Here is a 20,884-nt window from a genome sequence, read left to right as displayed (position 1 = left end):
GACGTATGCACTGGAGATATATCCCTTTGGTTCTATTTAGACTTATGCTCCTTTGTCATTTTTAATGCTTCAAGTAGAATAGAATATTAACCAAAAGACTAAAAACAAAGGGGCGTATGTCCCGCAGATAGTTCTTGTGGTTCGAATTATGTGAAAATACGCCCATTTGTTGCTGTCGAAATTGATTGGCGAAAAACGTTTGAAAAAGTTTGTAAGTTCCATTTTACGATTGAAAAAAACATACGCCCCTTTGGTTTTGAAAAAAAACTGAAAATCATGGCACTTACGCCCCTTTGGCTATACAGCGATAATATAACGATGCTCGAGCCGCGTTAACAAAATATCTGTTGAAAAGTCCATGGCAGAGTTGCGTAATTTTTAATAGAATCTGTATAGAACTTCAATAGAATTGTAATAAAACTCCAATAGAAGTCCTGCAGAATCATAAAGAAAAAACAATAGACTTTCTCTGAGAAAACGCTTGAGTTTTCTATGAAATTTCTTCAAAAAACATGAATAAATTACCTTTGTCCCTTTAGTTTTTGAAATATATCAGCATCATCCCTTACTATTATAGATCTATTGATTCCCAAAAATCAAATTTTGAAATTAAATTGTAGAAGGTATGTATGAAAAGATTGAGTAGAAAAACGTAGCGCTTTTTGCAGAAAATTGCATTCAATTTTGAGAGGGGAGGTGGCGCTCGTGAAAGGAGGTAGAGTGGGTGAAGGCTCCGTCGATTTTTGAGAATACATTATGTTTTGTTGGCGTAACAAAGTGGAAGAAAGTTGTCGGAGGGGCTTCTTGCAGTGTTATTTACAAGAAAGATAATTAAGTGGAGGTGAAACAGAACTTTTTGAGAGGTTTTTCAATGGAATGTTGGCGGCTGGCAATTTGGAGGTTAGATGACGTGGCGACGACGGCGAGGGGTTAAGAGGGGCAAGAAACGATGGAAACAGACGAAATTCGTATGGGTTAGAGAGTGGAAGATATCCAAGGTGATGTAAATTAAATTCCGAAAAATCATGAGAAATTGAAATTGAGAGTAGTGAGAGGAAAAAAGAGGCAGCCCAAAATAAGAAAGGTTGGGTAAGCTTGGGATGAACGGATAGTGAGACCACGAAGCACGGTGTTACATGGAGAATTTGGATAGAACCACGGAGGCAGAAGCATAGTTTGGCCGAAGTCTGAGGTACCTGAGTAAATTAAGGTGAATAGGAGTAAGCGGGAGAAGCAGAGGACGATTATGATAAAGGGTAAACGGAAGAAAGTGTTATTATCATTGAATGGTGAAACGAATAAAGGGCATATCACGAGGAGACTACAAGGAAAATTGTTTCTCAATCTTGAGAGAATTCGAAGGCTGATAGACCGTAAATATGAAGCATGTGGCAGTGAAAATGTTAGTGCTGGCGATGAACGTGGGAGCTACATTAGTCAAGAAATTTGTCCACGGTGAGACATAGAGACGCAAAAGGAGGGAGAGGTTATGTAAAATTGCTATACATCTTGAGAGAAGCGGAAGGCTGAAAGGCAGTAAATATGGCGGTGAAGATAAATAGTGAGGGGAGGAGGTTATGGCTTAGATAAAGCTGAGGTGGACGACGTGGCCACGATAGAAAAAGTAATTTTGGCGGTGTGGCTGTGCATAGCGAGTTGAAACTTTTGGAGGATGGAAATGGCTCCAACAGGGATGGGAGAGACTGTGAGGAACATCCGGGATGCGAGTGGAACCGGACCAACGAAAGGATGGAACATCGGAGACGGAGCTTTCAGCATGAGCTTAACATGTTGTCATTTGCGAAACTTTTCTTAAGTTATTTGCGAATATTCTCAAAAATGTTTCAAAACGGTGTAGATGTCCGAGTTGGCTTCTGGCAAGATCTGCTTACTTGTTTGTTATTGTTCACTTGAGGTTGAGGCGCAAGGCAATTTTGTTATGATTATTTGACCTCTTTAAAATCATTGTTGTTATTCCGAGGAGGAGAGAGGAGACTCGGTTCTATGGTGAAGAAGGAGGGAGGCATGTGTAGATGTAAAACAAAGAAAAACTTTTGTAACATCAAGGGAATAGAGAATTGAATTGAAATATATTCAATTCCTATTCGATAAGAATTTCATTGAAGTTTTACTAGAATTTCATTTTTTTTAATCTATCCGTTTTTTGTACAAGAGGAAGAACTTATAATCTTACTCATGTTTAATAATTCGCAGAAGAAAAAAATCCCAACATAATAAGTCATATAGAAGGATCAACATCTATTGAATTTATTTCTTAACGAAACATCTATTGACAAATCGATGGCAGAGGTGCATAATTTTTAATATAATTCTAATAGAACTGTAATCAAATTCCTAGAGAATTCTAATGAAAAAATGATAGACTTTCTTAGAGAAACCGCCAGACATTCCAATGAAATTTTTTTTACAAATCATAAATAATCAGCGTTACCTATTTACATTTGGCAATATAGAAGTTTCTTCTCAGAACTTTTCATGTACTTCCGGAAAAGGCAAATTGTTATAGAGTTAAAATTTGAATCAAGTTTTTTTTACCACTGAAATTACAATTGTTTTTGATGTGATTAATAATTTCAGGACGACCCATAGATTACTACCCCGTAAATGTTTTTATTCCTGCTGTACGATTTTTTTTCTCTACTGTTTCCTTGTAATGGTGACGTAATAGTATTTTTTTCGGGTTGCTGTGATGTGGTTTTTTACGCCACACGAGTAAAAAAATCCCATCGCAGCAGCCCGGGACAAGATTTTTTTGTAATCATTTTCAAGTTTTCGAATTTTGGAAGTATGCAATACCAATTCCCAGATGAGAAATCGTGAGAAGCAATACAGAAAAAGTTTCAGATACCTGCGACGTGTGTCCCAAACCCACATACAAGTAACCCGCAAAATTTCTCTGACGCCCTCTGGAGGGAGAAAAAAAAAGTTTTTGTCGACATAAAACGAGCAAAACACCTCCCCTGGTTAGTCTGAGTGGGGCAAAATGGGATAGAGGGGCAAAATGGGATAGCGGTTAAATGAAACCCTAAAGTGAACCGCAATGACAGTTACTGTGACAGTAGGATAAAGTGGGACAACGAATTAAATTGGAGTATGGAATGAATCCGCTAGTGAATTAATTTAATTTTTTTACTTTTTTTAATTCTTTAATTTACTTTTTCAATTTTTTTATTTATGGCTAGGTAAATTGAATGATGGGATGAAATTAGACGGTGGGGTGTAAAATTAAATTTCGGAGTAAACCGGACGAGAATGCTACTTACTACTCAGATTGCGGCGTAAAATGGGGCGAACTAAATAGCAGGCTAATTAGCCGGAGGGTTAAATTAGGCGGCAGGTTAATTAAATAATGGTATTTAGTGGAATAATCTGGTAAAATCGATAGCGAGGTGAAATGGGTGAGCCTGGCAAATATGAAAGTGGGGTAAAACGAGACGGTGGGTATAATGGAACAGCCAAAATTTACCGGGGCCGAAATAGGAGAAGGCAAAATAGGACAGGGTGAATTAATAATGAGATAATGGGGTTAAACAGAACAAGGGTTTAAAACGGATCTGTTTGAATCCGTTATTCTATTTCGCACCACTATCCCATTTTATCCCATAGGCAGGTTAGTTCGCCGTCAAATTCACTTTGTTGTCCTAGTTCACCCCCCGGCTCCAATTCGCCCATCGTCCAGGCTGTTCCAGTCTACCTCACCTCCCCGTTTTATCTCGCTGGCTAATTAGCCTGTCATTTAGTTCCCCATTCATCCTATTTTCCCTCACGATATAATTCGCTCATCATCCGATCATCAAATTATCCCATCTTGCTCCGTAATCCAATTCATTACCCCTCCTCCTAATCGTCCCCTGTACTATATTATACTTGCTCTAGTGTCTATTTAATTGATGATCAATGAATCAATAATTCATTTTAGTGAGATCCTGATTGCCATTCCCGAAAATTCTAAGTCCATAGCTTTCAATGAGAGATTCCAGTCTCTACCGTGTTGGCGAAGACTCAGACTGAAGTCTCTCACCAAAGACTCTCCGAGACGCGAAACCGGTTGCGAGAGATCCAGACAGATTCATTTTAGTCTCTCACAGTCTTGGAGAGATCCGACAAACTGAAAATTTTTATCCCGGGGCACCCATTGGTAGAAATATTGGCAATTATGTTTCCAACTTATCCTGAAAATTTGAGATTATTATAAAAAAAATAAGCATTTCAAGTAATTGCAGATTGAAAAAAAAATTAATTCGACGATAATGGTCTAAACACACAAGTAAATCGGTTTATTTGATCTAATTTTGAAGCTTCTTCGGATTTAACGTGAAATTTTTCCTATATGTGTTACCCAATAACATCCTGAATTGCAATCAAATGAATCTGAAGACGCTAGTCACTCATCATGTTCATTATCGATTATGTTGATAATAAAGTATATTAATTGCAAATATTGACACCGTTTTTGATACGTAAGATACTTTTTCATTCATAACAACAGCCCCTCAACATTTTTTCACAAATAGACTGGTTCAAAAAATAATGACGCAATCAATAAAGATTCCATTTCGGACTCGATTAGATTAGTGGTTCTAGAAGTGAATTGGAAAACTCACATCTGTCTTAGAATTCGGAGAATATCCTGTCTGATATGGTAGCTCCCACAGAAGTCCGTTGTAGGTGGGAAATTTGTTACAATTCAAGCTCTCCAATCCATGCAGCGTCACTGAGAAGATTCTGCCCGTCTGGAGATCAGGCTTGAACAAATGTGGTCTTAAGTATTGAAGATGTGAGCAGGAAAGTGCACTGCCCACAGTCGTATCCATGCTCATCATTTGATTAGGATGTTGCGGAAGAATCCCAGTGATTTGTTGATGAATCAATCTATTAATCCCTTGATAACATTGAGTTTCTGAGAATAATAAATTTCGTGGATAATATTGGCTAGATATCATCGGAATGAACCGGTGGGCTATCGGTGTAGATTGATACTGTATGGTTGAGTGGTGAGCATTATGAAGGCGAGGAGAACATCGCGATTGATAATCAATTGGCAGGTCATCTAATGACATCGGATTTGTGCTGGGCTGTACCAATCCTGATTGAATAACAACATCTGCTTGGCTGAAACATTGTTTCGAACATGTGCCAATTGCAAAAACCTGAAATTCAGAAAAGGAAAATGCTTTCAATTAGTATTATTTTTGGCATAATCTATTCGGATTTTCTTCCTTTGTAAATATGTATGAAGCAAATCGCTTTACAGAAAAGTCATCAAAGATCTATTTTGCCAAAAAATTGATGAACTGTGAAAAAAGTTTGCTTAAATCCTTCTCAAAATCCGCTAGTTTCAGAAATAATTGTGAAATCTTATCAGTAGCGAAGTGGTAAAACAGTACAAGTCAATTTTGACAATTGACCAGTTTTCAATGAATATCTCGGAATCTAAGGGAGATAGCAAAAATTTTAATATGACCTTTTTTGTCGATCCGTTTGAGAACCACAACAAATGTGATTACGAAGATTTCGCTATCTCTTTTAGATTCAGAAATATTCCTCAAAAACTCAACTAGGAGATAAGTCGACTTAAAACGTTTCACCGCTTCGCTACTGATATGTATGAAATATCTTGGAATTATTTTCTATTTACACAACAAAATTGTACATGATTTCACAAATATTCCCCTAGGGTGTAGTTAAGAAAACGACATCAAGAAACTTTCCCGATAGAACATTGCATGAACTGGGAGAGGCATATTTCAATGTTCAATTCTTTGTTCAATTGTTCAGTGTTCTAAATCCATCAATTTTTCATAGAAATTTTCACAACAATTCGTAGGCAATTTAGAAATTATGCGGCAAACTGAGGAATCATTGATCAAAGTACCACTGAGAAAAATGTGAGAGCCATCGTGCTCATATGACACTCAAATTCAAACTGATACTGTATATTGTGTTGGATTTCGACACTTGTTTACTTCCAGGAAAAATGCTGAATTATATTCGGAGAAATTCGAGATGCTTCCGTCACATTTCGCCAATTCGATTCGAGTCCTTGAGGTAAAAAAATGCAAATACGTTATGTTGTTCACACATTCACAATTTTCTGGAATGGTCTTGTAACAGGGTGCAGTTCATTGACTTCAGTAATTTATTCGTATGCTACTTTCTCTGCGGAGTATTTTTCGAGACTGTGACGAAGCATATTTTTTGTTACGATGTTCGTGAGCGGCTTATTAACACGTGCAGCGTGCGTGAAATGAGGCTTCACGGACTGAGTAAGAACAAATATTATTGTTCACTTTTTTTTCTATGAAAATATATCATTCATTGCTATAAAGGATGTTGTAGTGCCATTAATGTATTGAAAACCCTGTCACTTAACTTTTAACTGATTAACTTGAATTCCCGAAATTGCATTATTAAAGAATCACGAAGTTGAAATGCTAATTTTTGTTCTTTCAATGTTAACTTTTTATTTTTGTTTCAGGTAATAACTTTATCCAGTAGCCCAGTAAATTTTCTATTGCTTCAGAATAATTCCATGCCAAATTCGAAATCGGAAGATTGGACCCATTAAGTGTCCAACCAATAACTTCCCGACCAGTTCCCATTTTTCTGTTCATCCAATATCCAACATAGAAATATCCGTGAGCGTTACCAGACTTCATTTTTTGGTATCTATACTCAATTCCTCCTTCCTCTTGCATGAACCATAAATATAGTGTGCTCATTAGAAGGCTTATTAAATAAGCTTGAAAATAAGATTAAAAAACCCCTGATTTGTCCAATTTTGTCAATTTTTCATCAACTTATGAGAGTTTTTAGACGAAAATTGCATTTTCATGTCTCACTTAAAAAATTAATTTTAGTTGGATTTTCAAGTGCAGCGAAATGTACTAGGTGGGCATATCTATATACCATTTTGATGAGCATTTAATATTCATCGAAATTGTGGACCGTAATTTTGATTCAATGAAATTTTCATCTAGTTATAGCTGATTTTTGAAAAAACCGGCCAAGTGCGGCTTTGTAAGCATTGTATTAAAAAAAATTGTATTGTTTCTCAGCAAAAAACAATTTTAAAAACAATTGTGTTGTTTCTCAGAAAAAAAAATTGAAAAAATGCCGAGTCATCATTTCAATACGTTGTTGTGGAAAAATGCACGAGTACTTATTTATGGATAGTTGTTTTTGGGACACTGAAAAAAATGCAGAAATCAGGAAGAGCGCCAAGTTCATGAAGTTGAATTTGTTATTTTTAAAAACCACAGAACTTTTCATAACATCTAGACACAACTTCAGCTTATTTCTACAGTCGTCTTGTACTGCCCTGGCAACTTAGTATCACCGCTGTTACGAGCATGTACTGACGATGTTATTTTCCTGTGAAAAAGGCCGAAATGGTATTTTACACAACAAGTGAGGTAAGTCGGACTTTACACGCGAATGCGGCGAAGGCGCACGGGCGTGTAAAACCGACTTACCTCACGAGTTGTGTAATGCATTTTATGTCATCAGTGCGTCTGTGGTGGTGGCGAGTAGGTACGGGCGGGGGAGGGGGTCCAGGGGGGCGGAGCCCCCCGGTGGGGAAGGGGTTGTCAAAAAATCAAAAAGTATCTCATCACCACCCCACAACCGTCACAAACTGCAAACTCAACAATGATCAAAATAAAAGAACTAATGAAGACTCATCAACTTCAACAAATTCCAATATCAACAACAAAGAGAACTTGAAGTAATGAATCTCCTCAAAAATTCCCTGTCAAATATATCTGTTACTTTTAATAATTGTTCAAATATTTCAATCTATCTGACAAAAAAATATGAGTAATGATAATAATAATAATAATAATAATAATAATAATAATAATTTATGTTTATTAATTCTTCATACTAATAAAAAAATAATGAAAAAACAACAAACTTTCCTCATATTTTCTTCAGGGTGGGGGGTGAAGAAAAATCGCGCAAAAAAAAATTATTCTCTAATATTTAGAAAAAATACTCATTTTCTTTTTTCTTTCAAAGTTGGCTTTTTCTTGATAGCATTTCTCTGCTTCCTGAGCGTTTCGAAGTATATTATCTGTTAGTATTTCATCGTATTCACTAAACATATCTTCTTGTGTATTCATATTTCACTTTTTGAGTTAATTATTTATTATTATGTAGTTTATTTTTTAGCTTTTTGCACTGCGATTTGTTTCGTTAAATAGTGTCTAATGGATCAGCTGATCGGTGTATGGTTGGGATAATGGGTTATGTTTGTACCGCAAGATGTCGCTAGGGGTTATTGAGAACGTGTAAAATACCAGTAAAATAGCATAGGACGCGTGTAAAACTGGGAACGTCTGTTAAGTGAAGAACGATTGGTGGTGCGTGTAAAATCGACTTACCGACCTCCAAACGCCCCTGTTAACCTGTACTTTACACGCACGCATGACATAAATGACATAAATAGGATCCACAAATAGTTAAAAAGTTGAAAGATGATCGATTTGTTTCAATTAATACAGTTTATTGCGTTATTTTCTATCAATTAGCAGAAATGGGTGAAAGTGTATTTATGCCAAAACAATCCCCGATCAATGAATGCCGCGAGATGGCGTTAGGATTAAATGACCGTCCTGGTTGGCCGCGTTTATAGCAGCACTGCGATTGCTGCCGCAACAGTCGCAGGCCAGTCGTCTGTCGAACGAGTCGATAGAAGGGTGTTGTGACGAATTATGTTATTTTATTTTAGCTGAAAAAATGTTGATATTTTGAATTATTCAATGCTGATGACTGCCAGGGTGGAAAACAGACGCATGTATCCGGAGGGATGNCAATTAGCAGAAATGGGTGAAAGTGTATTTATGCCAAAACAATCCCCGATCAATGAATGCCGCGAGATGGCGTTAGGATTAAATGACCGTCCTGGTTGGCCGCGTTTATAGCAGCACTGCGATTGCTGCCGCAACAGTCGCAGGCCAGTCGTCTGTCGAACGAGTCGATAGAAGGGTGTTGTGACGAATTATGTTATTTTATTTTAGCTGAAAAAATGTTGATATTTTGAATTATTCAATGCTGATGACTGCCAGGGTGGAAAACAGACGCATGTATCCGGAGGGATGAAAATTGAGGGGGGTGAACGGGAGGGGTCTGAGATTACATTTTTATAAAATTTACACCTCCGAAAACATGCACTGATTTTTTATAATTTTTTAAACAATGAATTTGTAAAATTTACCCCTCCGGATACATGCGGTTTCAACCCCTCGGAGAAACCGCATACTCATGTATTTTCCCCGAGATTAATTATTTTTTAGATTATAAAAAATCAGCGCATATTTCCGGAGGGGTGAATTTTGTGAAAATGTAATCTCAGATCCCCCTCGCCCCCCTAAATTTCCACCCCACCGGATATATGAGGCTGTCTTCAACCCCCCGGAGGAACCGCGTGAACATGTATTTTCCCCGAAATTCTTTTTTTTTAATTATAAAAAATCAGCGCTTGTTTCCGATGAGGTGAATTTTATAACACTGTAGTCTCAGACCCCTCTCCCTCACCCCCATAAATTTTCGTCCCTCCGGATACATGCGGCTGTCTTCAACCCCCCGGAGAAACCGCATGATCATGTATTTTCCCCGAAATTCTTTTTTTTTTTTAATTATTAAAAATCAGCGCATGTTTCCGGAGGCGTAAATTTTATAAAAATGTAATGTTAGACACCTCCCCCTCACCCCCCTGAATTTTCACCCCTCCGGATACATGCGGCTGTCTTCAACCCCCCGGAGGATTAAAAAAAAAGAATTTCGGGGAAAATACATGATCATGCGGATTCTCCGGGGGGTTGAAGACAGCCGCATGTATCTGGAGGGNGACTGCCAGGGTGGAAAACAGACGCATGTATCCGGAGGGATGAAAATTGAGGGGGGTGAACGGGAGGGGTCTGAGATTACATTTTTATAAAATTTACACCTCCGAAAACATGCACTGATTTTTTATAATTTTTTAAACAATGAATTTGTAAAATTTACCCCTCCGGATACATGCGGTTTCAACCCCTCGGAGAAACCGCATACTCATGTATTTTCCCCGAGATTAATTATTTTTTAGATTATAAAAAATCAGCGCATATTTCCGGAGGGGTGAATTTTGTGAAAATGTAATCTCAGATCCCCCTCGCCCCCCTAAATTTCCACCCCACCGGATATATGAGGCTGTCTTCAACCCCCCGGAGGAACCGCGTGAACATGTATTTTCCCCGAAATTCTTTTTTTTTAATTATAAAAAATCAGCGCTTGTTTCCGATGAGGTGAATTTTATAACACTGTAGTCTCAGACCCCTCTCCCTCACCCCCATAAATTTTCGTCCCTCCGGATACATGCGGCTGTCTTCAACCCCCCGGAGAAACCGCATGATCATGTATTTTCCCCGAAATTCTTTTTTTTTTTTAATTATTAAAAATCAGCGCATGTTTCCGGAGGCGTAAATTTTATAAAAATGTAATGTTAGACACCTCCCCCTCACCCCCCTGAATTTTCACCCCTCCGGATACATGCGGCTGTCTTCAACCCCCCGGAGGATTAAAAAAAAAGAATTTCGGGGAAAATACATGATCATGCGGATTCTCCGGGGGGTTGAAGACAGCCGCATGTATCTGGAGGGTTGGAAATTTACGGGGGTGAGGGGGAGGAGTGTGAGACGACATTGTTATAAAATTTACCAGTCCGGAAACATGTGCTGATTTTTTATAATCTAAAAAAAATTAATTTTGGGGAAAATACNTGGAGGGTTGGAAATTTACGGGGGTGAGGGGGAGGAGTGTGAGACGACATTGTTATAAAATTTACCAGTCCGGAAACATGTGCTGATTTTTTATAATCTAAAAAAAATTAATTTTGGGGAAAATACATGAGTATGCGGTTTCTCCGGGGAGTTGAAGACAGCCGCATGTATCCGGAGGGGTCAAAATTTAGGGAGGTGAGGGGGAGGGATCTGAGATTATATTTTTATAAAATTTATCCCTTCGGAAACATGTGCTGATTTTTAATACTTAAAAAAAAAAGAATTTCGGGGAAAATGCAAGATCATGCGGTTTCTCCGGGGGGTTGAAGACAGCACATGCGCATCGAAGAAAGCGATGGGGGGGATCCGTGTTGTTATTTTCAAATGTCTGTTGTTATGTAAAAAAAAATGTGTTATATGGTTTAATCAGAAACAGTGTCAAATTAATTAATTAAACTCAAAAGTTGGAGAAGTTACAATTGTGAGGAGGAGATAAGAAGAGATAAGTTCGATTTCGAGAAATTTAGTTGTAAGTACTTCAAAATGCCAACCTGTGTTTTCCCAGGTTGTGGAGTGACGGGGAAAAAACTTCACCGAGTCCCACTTCGACCCTCCCTGTCGACCCTCCCGCGTCCCACTTCAACTCTCCTGAACTCCAGAATCTTCCCCCACAAAAGTTGAATAAACTTTTCGTCTGCTCCAACCACTTCTTGCTGTCAGATTATTCATCAGGTTCAAATCGTCGGACATTAAACCCCACCGCTGTGCCCAGAAATATTGACACTTCGAAGCGAATGGAAGTGGATATTCCCATAGATCAGCACATAACACTCGAAGTAGGAGACCAGCGTTTGAAATAGGTGACAAATGTAGAAGTGGACAATGATGCTGTTGATACTGGAACTGATACTGAAGCTGTTGATAAAGGGAACCTGGATTCTCATAATATGACGGAAGTGATGGGGTCACTTGGAGAGTCGGAAAGCAGTGAAACGGTCCCAAGTGAAATTCATGAACCCCTGGTATCCCAGAGAAAAGGAAAAAAAAATTTGGACGAGGAAGGAATTACTCTAGAATATGAAAATTTAATTAAGGAATTGAAGCTGAAAAATAGCTTATTGAAGAAGAAAAACAAAAGGCTAAGTCAAGGGCTCCGCAGATGTAAAGAACGATTGAAAAAAGTGAGCTCAGTGGTGAAATTAGATCGAGTGAAAAAGTGGTCCAAATGTGGAGAGAAACTACAATATGCAGTTCCGTAATGTTGGAAGGAAACCAAGAGTAAATTCTAGTTCACTCTGATAACAAATATTGAAACAATAATAATCGTATTTTATCATCATTACGAGTTCAATACTCGTGATGTGTCTAGGTGAACTCGACCGACGAGGAGAGTTATTGCATCGAAGGGGTGAGGCGAACGTATTTTTTTTCACGTTTGCATGATAGACATAACTTTTCCGTTACACCCTGTATGCGTACGATCTATTTTCCTCGCTTCTCTGCATGTTTAATTCCTTGATGATGGGGACTCATTCAAGTATCAAATAATTTCCCTTAGAAATACAAAAATTCACTTCCCTTCGTTATCATCAATTTAAATTGTCTTCTGGTGGTCGCAATGCCCCATCAACATCATTACAAGACTAATACTCTCTCAACCTGTCGACAATCAACTGCAAAATATACTAGGGGTACATTGGTAGAGGGGGAGAAATATTCTGAACAGTTGTTATAGATCTATGGCGCGCCCTTTCGCGCATGATTTTGTATTGACATGGATTATTCTCCATGTTCTTATCAGGGTAGACGTTTCACAAGACCAGAAAAGGCCTTATGTACGGCTATAAGGAAGCTTTCTCGGCCTTGTTATGACTATTTGGCATCTAATATGATTCTCGCTGGACCTTCAACAATCAACACTACATTGGAATCCGTACCATGCTCCCCTGGTCCGAATCATGCTGTGCTTGATAAACTCGCTGAAATAAGCAAATCAATAGATGATAAGGATAAGTTGTGTGTTGTCACCTGGGACGAGGTCAACTTAATGGAACATATGACAACATGACAAGTCCTCTGATAAGATTGCGGGGCTAGAAGATTGGGGGTTCAGGCGCAACTACAAGTTTGCAGATCATGCCATCATTTTTTTGATACGTAATATAAAGTCAGGATGGATCCTTCCGGTCTATTACGGTTTTTGTCAATCCCTCACTCGAGTGGCGGAATTGAAAAAATGCATAATCATAGTCACTGAAGCGGTGGAAGCAACAGGATTTCACCTTGTCGCCACAGTTTGTGACCAAGCCCCGACGAATAAAAGAGCTATTGATGAATTGATTGATGAATCCAACAAATGGCGAGGGAAAAACAATAAACCAGAACGTGAGTTAATATCCCTAAGTCGATCACTCAGTATTTATCCCCGACAGATTGATAATAAGTAGGTCATTTTGACATTTGAAGTTGTTTTTCATGAAATTACGTTAAAAATTAGCCTCCCCCGTCCGGAAGAGCGACTTCACAGCCAAAAGAAGTTTTTTTGGGGGTTCTCCTTTGGTGTACATATTGCTGGTGATCCTCAGCACCCGACTAGTAGCAAGAATCTCCGACAGATTGAATATAAATGTCGTTTTGACATTTGAACGCCTTTTTCATTGAATTTCGATATAATTTGGCCTCCACCCCATCGCAAAATCGACTTCACAGCCAAAAGAAGTTTTTTGGGGGGTTGTCCTTTGGTAGAGTTGTTGCTGGTGATCCCCCGCACCTGACTAGTAGTAAGAATCCCCGGAAGATTGATTATAAGTAGGTCATTTTGACATTTGAACTCGTTTTTCTTCAAATTACGATAAAAAAATAGCCTCCCCCCGCCGGGAAGATCGACTTCACGGCCATAAGAAGTTTTTTTGGGGGTTGTCCTTTGGTGGACACGTTACTAGTGATTCCCCGCACCTGACCCATAGCGAGAATCCCCGGAAGCTCGATGATAACCCTTATGGGAATGAGATATATACAGCACTTATATCTAGCATATATTTAGCATACCACATTTTTGGCCGAAAATATATCTGAGATATTCTTTCCATGACGGAAGTAGGACATTTTGATATTTGAAGTCGTTCTTCATCAAATTACGTTAGAAATTAGCCTCCCCTCGGCCGGAAGATTGACTTATGTGTTCTGTCATCTCTGATTTTCATTCTCTGATTTTCTCACGAAGAACAATCAAAATTGGGAATATCGTACTAATCCCACTATACTATCCATCACACATAATCAAGGGCACTCGTAATAATTTAATAACTTAACTCCTTGAAATAAACGTTGGATCCAAAGGTGAACCCAGAAAATTTGCGTATTGGAGTGTCGTTGAGAAAGCCTTCAAGATCGACCAACGCTCACATGGATTGCATCCCAAAATGAAAAAAATCACTGAAGAACATATCAATCAAAAAAAAAGAAGAAAATGCGAGTTAAACACGCAGTTCAGGTGCTTACCAGATCTGTTGCAAGTTGTATCCGAGATTTTACTGAGAGGAGTGAGTAATCATCAATTTTTAAGTAGAGAATCATTAAATAATTAAATCATTAGATCATTAAATCTGCATCTATTTATCTTCTTGTTGTACTTTACGTGATAAGTAGTGTTCTTTCAATCCCATGGATTCATTGAATTCAATTTTTACTCTGAGTTCTCATGTGCAATTCTTGCTAATCAAATAGTGGCTGTTCATTGATGGATGTGTGTCATAGGCATTGAATCTTTATTGATAATTGGGTTCATAATTGAATGCATCGATGATCAATTTCTCTACAAAAAGGGACTAAACTTTTACCTCTTCATATCTTTGTTCTCTAATTATTCCCAGAATTCCCCTTCAGCCTCAATACCAACCGAATAAATACCACATTCAGACAACGATTATGGCAGTAATACCATCGAAATTTATCAGTACTCCTCAGTTGCGCTGAATTTTATTAGCCAGAAATCAAACTCCCTCACCATTTTCCCTGTGATATAGCGGATACCCATCAAATATTTAAATATTAAAAAATTATTATTATTATTATTATTATCAATAGACTCCCTGATGAAATTAAATTCTCATCTCCCTCAATCACCAACCACCATAAAAAATTTTCTTAGTAACGCCTCATTTAGGTATCAAATAATTATCATTATCTGAAGTCGGTTTGCAACTCGTACTCGTCCCCTAAACCCTCGAATTACCTTAAAGATTATTATTCAGTTTGAATATTAATTTTAGTTGGACTTTAAGATTACGTGGGACTGTTTACGGATGTTACTCCAATTGGAAAAAGAGAGGGAGCCGACACAGCAGAAACCCTAGAATTCCTCAATGATGTGTTTGATTCCTTCAATGGAGAATCACCCCTTACTCCAGATAAGCCACCATTGCGGAGTGTGGTCACTACTACTAGTTCTCATCACAAGTTCTGGGAAGAAGCCAAAGAGAAACTCCGTAGAATGCAGTATGTTGATCCGACCACCTTAAGGAAACCAAACAACCAATGTCAAGCGATAGCCAGTTGGATACAGAGCATTAAAGGCATTCAGAAGTTATGGAAACTTTTGAAGGAGAAAGGATTTGAGGAATTCAAATCAAAATACATCAGTCAGGATCCATTGGAAAATTTTTTTGGGTCCATTCGTGCCTTAGGAGCTCGCTACGTAAATCCATCATGCTGGCAATTCACCGGGAATTTCAAAACACTCCTCATTTGTAATTTGTCCAAAGAAGAAAGGGAAGGTTCAAACTGTGAGGGCACAAGTGATGCAGAGTTTCCATTTACATCGGAAAGCTTGCTAGTCAGCAATAATGGAGGTCCAAGGGATACTGTCCGCGTTGAGTCAGGCGCTGAGGAGTACTCTGAAAATCCCTTCCAATGGCTGTCTAATCCACAAAATGTCACTGACGCTCTAGGAATTCTCACTGAATCTATTGATAAAATCAAAGATGAATTATTCAGGGCTCCAATCACAAAGAGTATCGTCGAGAAATGTTATCAATGTCAGCTCACGTTTCACAGATCACAATTTTGTCAGAACAAAAAATGAGAGTTCGACTTGATATATCCCAGAATAATTGAATATCTCAACACCATGATGGTCAGAGTTTGTCATTACCCCAAAATAACTACTGTACTGATTCAGAAAGTATTAGAAGGGATCAAAAGTGATTGGATAATGTGTGATAATCCCGAGCATCAGAAGTATCTCCATGAGATGATTGTAAAAATCATAACGAATCATTTCATCATCAACTGGTGTACCATGATCAATCGACACCTTACAGGTGCATCGAGTCATATGAAAACGTATCCTATGTTCGATCAAGCTGTCAAAATGTATGAAAAAAACCTTTGGCGAAAATCACGCAGTTCCTCAGGTAATAAAATTCATTGTTGTTAATTTCTAGATAATCATAACGAATAACATCCGATGAACTAGTGTAAACGTTTGATTATACTCTTTATATTATCACTACAATTACGTGAATCCAGATTCGATTTGTTCATCGAATAATATATTAATATTACTCTATTCGAGGGACATATGATTATCCATCGAGAGTTTTTGTTTATCTATTATTTTATATACGAATCCTCCCATTTCCCTGAGATTTACATCTATTCTTCTTTTTCTTCAGAGCTATTCTTCTTCTCTCCGGTGTTTTGATTGCTAGTTTGTCAATTCTAACATTGTTTTAGCTATTCAATATCTTTTTTTTATCAATAATAATAATCAACAATCATCCCTGATTCCTTTCCCATAGTTGTTTTTCGCCTCTGTCGTCGAATTTCCACTCTCCAAATCCTTCCTCCTTCAGGTGTACTCTCTGGCATTCCCTCATCGATTTTGTTGATCTGTCTCCTTCCTACCTTGTGAAGTTTATATTTCGATGATATTCTCTAAATAATCTAATTTTTCAGGGTTGTGGCTTATGGATTCCACAGTCACGACATCGGTTCAAGGTTCATCGATAATTCGGAAAAATCTGTACCCTGTGGTACAATATGAACCAGGTTGTATTATTACATAAGTTATTGTCTCCAATGATAATTTCTTGAAGCCCTCACGTATAGTCGTTCATCGAATGACGGAAGTGTCTATTTATAAGATATATTCCATTTATTGCGACAACGCATCTCGATTATTTTATCCTCACAGAAATCGGAAGAAAAAAGATTTGGAAATTATTTTCAGGCTATGAAAGTGTGTCCCTGACATGATTAATCCACACATTGAATTATGAATCGTGCAGTCAACGTCAAACAAAAAGAACAAAATTCATTATTCATTTTTAGGAAAATTGAATAATTATTTTTTGAGGGGTTGAGCGACTGAGGAAAGCGTTGGTCTTCTGAAGGATTTTGCTGGTGTTTTCGATAGCTAAATTCGATTTTAGGAGATTTTTGAGTGAGGAGAGAGTCAGGGGATGTTGGAGACGTCCAGAAAAGATTCTTGGAGTTTCGAAAGAATTTGTCAGGATTTTTTTAGAGGAAGCTCGAGTCTGAGGGGCTATTTCAGAGCTCTCTGAGGATAAATAGAAGAGTGAGGAGGTGGTGGGAGTGGTGGACATATTCAGGAAGATACAATTTGGATTTTTTTAACGGTTCTCGCAGGTTTCGAGCTGTTTCGAGGGGACTATCGAATCTGGGGAAGTTCTAGGATTTTTTTTTGAGCTAAATGGAGATAATGGAGAAGTCGTGGATGTGGAGAGAAGTTTCGGGGGAGTCTTGAAGAATTTTTCGTTGTCATCGTGCGATTTTTTTGAGTTTTGGAGGAATTCGGAAGGATTTCACGCTTCTCACGCGTTTCCAATTTTCTTCGGGTAATCAGTACATCTGGAAATATGTTTTCTAGAGAATTTTACACGTAATTCTCGAGATTGTTGCAAAATATTTTAGACTGGACTTTCCCATTTTTTCATTTTCTGAATTCATTGCAGAAGCAAACTTGTGGACACTTGTGAAAATTATGTAGAATAGTTTTAGACCTTTCGATAATAATGATTTGAAACTGTTTAACAAGCATAATAATTATTTAAAACTATTTAATTTAGTGGTAAAGCGGCAGTGGATAGTAATTAGCACTAATGAAGTATCGCATTATACCACTAATGATTGAAATACACAAGAAATATCATAGAGATTTTTTTTTATCGAAAATTTCATCATATAAAAAAAGTTCTTTGGAGTTCCCTTCTGTTGAATCATAAATGATTCAATTCGCTTCAAATCACTATTTTCTACAGGCTCTTCAATATCTTGTCATCAACCAATCAGATTCATACCAACGAAGACGGTGTTGTCGAGCATTCATTTCGTTTTTTTTCACTGTCCTGTGTAGTGCAACTGCCATCTTTTTCGATTGATATTTCATTCAGAAGTGATAAAATACAGATAAATAATAAAGTTATTATGGAATAGATTTTTTTTTGTTTTTGAAATATTTTCTCAGTGAATTTCTTGAATGGACTGGACTTTTTTCTTTATTTCATGGATTTCATTATTCTCCTTCGCGTTCTGTGGTAAAAACTATCATAAAAACTTTTGCAGGGTATATTTAGTCCTTTTCTCATGAATTTTATACACCATTGTTATCACAATTGAAATGATGGGGCTACGAGTGCGTTCAGATACACCGGGAAATGGGAATTGGTGGATAGTAAAGTCTTTCAGTCAACGGTGTGTACTTCTCTCGTGAATGATTCGAGTTTTTTTTATGGGAATACATGGAGATGGGGAATGTCTTTTGATGGAATGTATTTTTGGGGGAGATCGGGATCGGGGCAATTGGAGAGTGCAGATTGCCAAGTTTGAGATAAAAATTAGGAGATTGGAGGGAAATACCGGGATTTTTAGGTTTTATTAATCCTGGATTTGAGTAAATTTGTAGAATCTGGTGATTGTTGTTTTCTATATAGTATACATTCGTACTTTATTGGTATGTGCTGCCCCCGATGGGCATGAGGTGAATTGAGGTAGTTGGAATATGGCGGATGGAAAAAGTCGGTTATTAAGTCAAGTTGGATATGGACGGTTGTGTGTGATGCTGATATATAAAGATACTAATAATTAATAATAAATACATATTATAAATATTCCCTTGTCTTCATTTATTACAACAATTGTACATGAATTCACTGAGGTAGTTGTGTCGTGTCATCTCAACACAAGTTTAAAACTAAATTTTTCACCCATTTACCTCCTATCTAAACCCCAAAAAGACAATTCGTACAATCAGATTTTTCCACAACGAAGATTACCAAGATATCCGAGCATTCTCGACAGCGGCTCTCAAAGTAAAAAAAAAGTGTCCCCAAGAAGGAGAAGAAAAATGAAAAATAAAAACTGAAAAACCGCCAAAACAAAAATAAAATTGAACTAGAGAGTCCCTTTATATAAGAAATATAAAGGAACTCTTTCCATAAGAAAAATCGTTCGACCGAATTGACATTGACAAAGGAGGCGAGAAATTAAATTAACCAGTATACGTGTCGAATTAGAAAATAGAATAGACTTTGAGCTATTTCCTTTTATCCCTTTTACCTGCGTTTCACAATCACTTTAATTGGGTTTTCGTATCGAATCTACCATTCGCTCATTGTTCCCCCTACCACGCGAAATCTTTGGAAATTTATTATCAGTCACTTCAGGGAAGAATGACTGCACTATCTTTCGCTGAGGAATCACGTGGAAAATGTCTCGTAGCTCCTCCCAATTCTCTTCGATAAATCACTGAGTGATGATGGTCTTGGGGCACATCATATCATCATTTTTTAATGAACGATTTGTGATCAACCGACAATGATTTTCGAAAGTAGTTTCTGAACGTTCTAATGATGATTTCTGAGGGTCTGATGGCCCGTCTTGACTCTCCTCCATGTTTTCTGACTCTCTTAAAGGATTTTGAGTGCATGTTGAAGTCTCTGAAGTGTCTCGACCCCCAGGTGAAGGGTTTAAATCACTACGAACATTAGCCTGGGTCAAAAAATCCAGGTCTGAGTACAATCCTGTAAGGTTCACCTCCGTTGATGATTTATCCTCAGGGTTATTGACCTGGAGACTTGGGACGACGGGCTTATGAGACTTGTAGTACTCCACATGAATAACTCGGGGTTTCTTCTTGATCTCTGGCTTCTCCGAGTGTCTTTCAGTCGATTCCTCCAGGAACTCCGACAGATCCTCGATGGAATCACTCAGATGGAACAATTTCCTTTTTTTTCTCAGGCTTTTTGCCTTTTTCTCGATGTGGGGGTAGTTCTCGTCGTCAGTGGAGTTACAGCCTCTGGGGGACGGCTTTTTCCTCTTCTGGGGGATGGAGTTATCGTCAAAGTTTATTTTTGGGGGATTCCTGGGGTTCAGGATCTTCATGGAGCATCGAGGTGTCTGTTTGGTGGTTCTTGGGGTTGTTCTCTTTGGGTTTGGGGACTTGGGAGCTGGAGATGATGGGGGAGAGACGATTGAGGATCTTTGCTTCTGTATGAAGAAACTCTTTCGGAATTTCTTTTTTGGTTTCTGTGGATTGACGTAGGTCTGGTCTAGGGGATTTTTTGGAGAATCCTCTGGAGTTTTCGAGGGGTTTGGATATCTTCTGGGGGAGTCAACAGCTTTTGATGATGATGCTTCACTCAAATTGTACTTTCGTGATGCCTTCATTAATCTTTGACTGCACGAAGTAGACTCGATGTCAGAGTATACGTCGTTTGGGGTTTCTGTTGGAGTTCTTTCTGCTTAAGGATTGCTCTTAAGTTCTTCACTCGGGGGGACGGTTGATGGACTTGATGAAGACATGGAGGATACCCCTTAGGATGTTTCTAGGTCGTTGTGCATCATCAGGATATCCATCGCTTATTGAGGTGGATTGAGAGAGTTTCATCAAACTCTCAGCTCTCTTCCTCTGAATTCTGTTCTGCAACAGTTTCTCTTGAGTTTCCTCCAGATTTTTTAATCCCTTGTCCTGGATTCTCCAGTACCTCTCTGCCATTGCATTGATAATTCACATGCTGATAGACTCGAAAAAAAAATAATTAAAAATTAATTAATTATTTCATTAATGAAATATCCATCTG

General features: G+C 38.0%; 2 protein-coding genes across 2 annotated transcripts; both read right to left on the bottom strand.

Moving 5' to 3' along the window:
* Positions 1-3,607: 3,607 nt before the first annotated feature.
* On the bottom strand, positions 3,608-5,930 carry LOC107045679. Its single transcript, XM_015268010.1, has 3 exons — positions 5,897-5,930; positions 4,626-5,171; positions 3,608-4,193 (listed from the first exon to the last, which is right to left on the bottom strand). Exons 1-3 carry the CDS (start codon positions 5,927-5,929, stop codon positions 4,176-4,178), a joined length of 597 nt encoding a protein of 198 aa, XP_015123496.1. The 5' UTR covers position 5,930; the 3' UTR covers positions 3,608-4,175.
* A 13,617-nt stretch (positions 5,931-19,547) lies between these two features.
* LOC107045676 (pollen-specific leucine-rich repeat extensin-like protein 1) lies at positions 19,548-20,471 on the bottom strand. Its single transcript, XM_015268008.1, has one exon. The coding sequence runs from the start codon at positions 20,469-20,471 to the stop codon at positions 19,548-19,550; it is 924 nt and encodes a 307-aa protein (XP_015123494.1).
* Positions 20,472-20,884: the final 413 nt, after the last annotated feature.

The sequence above is a fragment of the Diachasma alloeum genome, unplaced genomic scaffold (genome assembly GCF_001412515.2).
Source record: "Diachasma alloeum isolate Michigan unplaced genomic scaffold, Dall2.0 Dall_scaffold_01050, whole genome shotgun sequence".
Taxonomy (NCBI): Eukaryota; Metazoa; Arthropoda; class Insecta; order Hymenoptera; family Braconidae; genus Diachasma; species Diachasma alloeum.
This window is presented reverse-complemented; position numbering and strand designations above follow the sequence as displayed.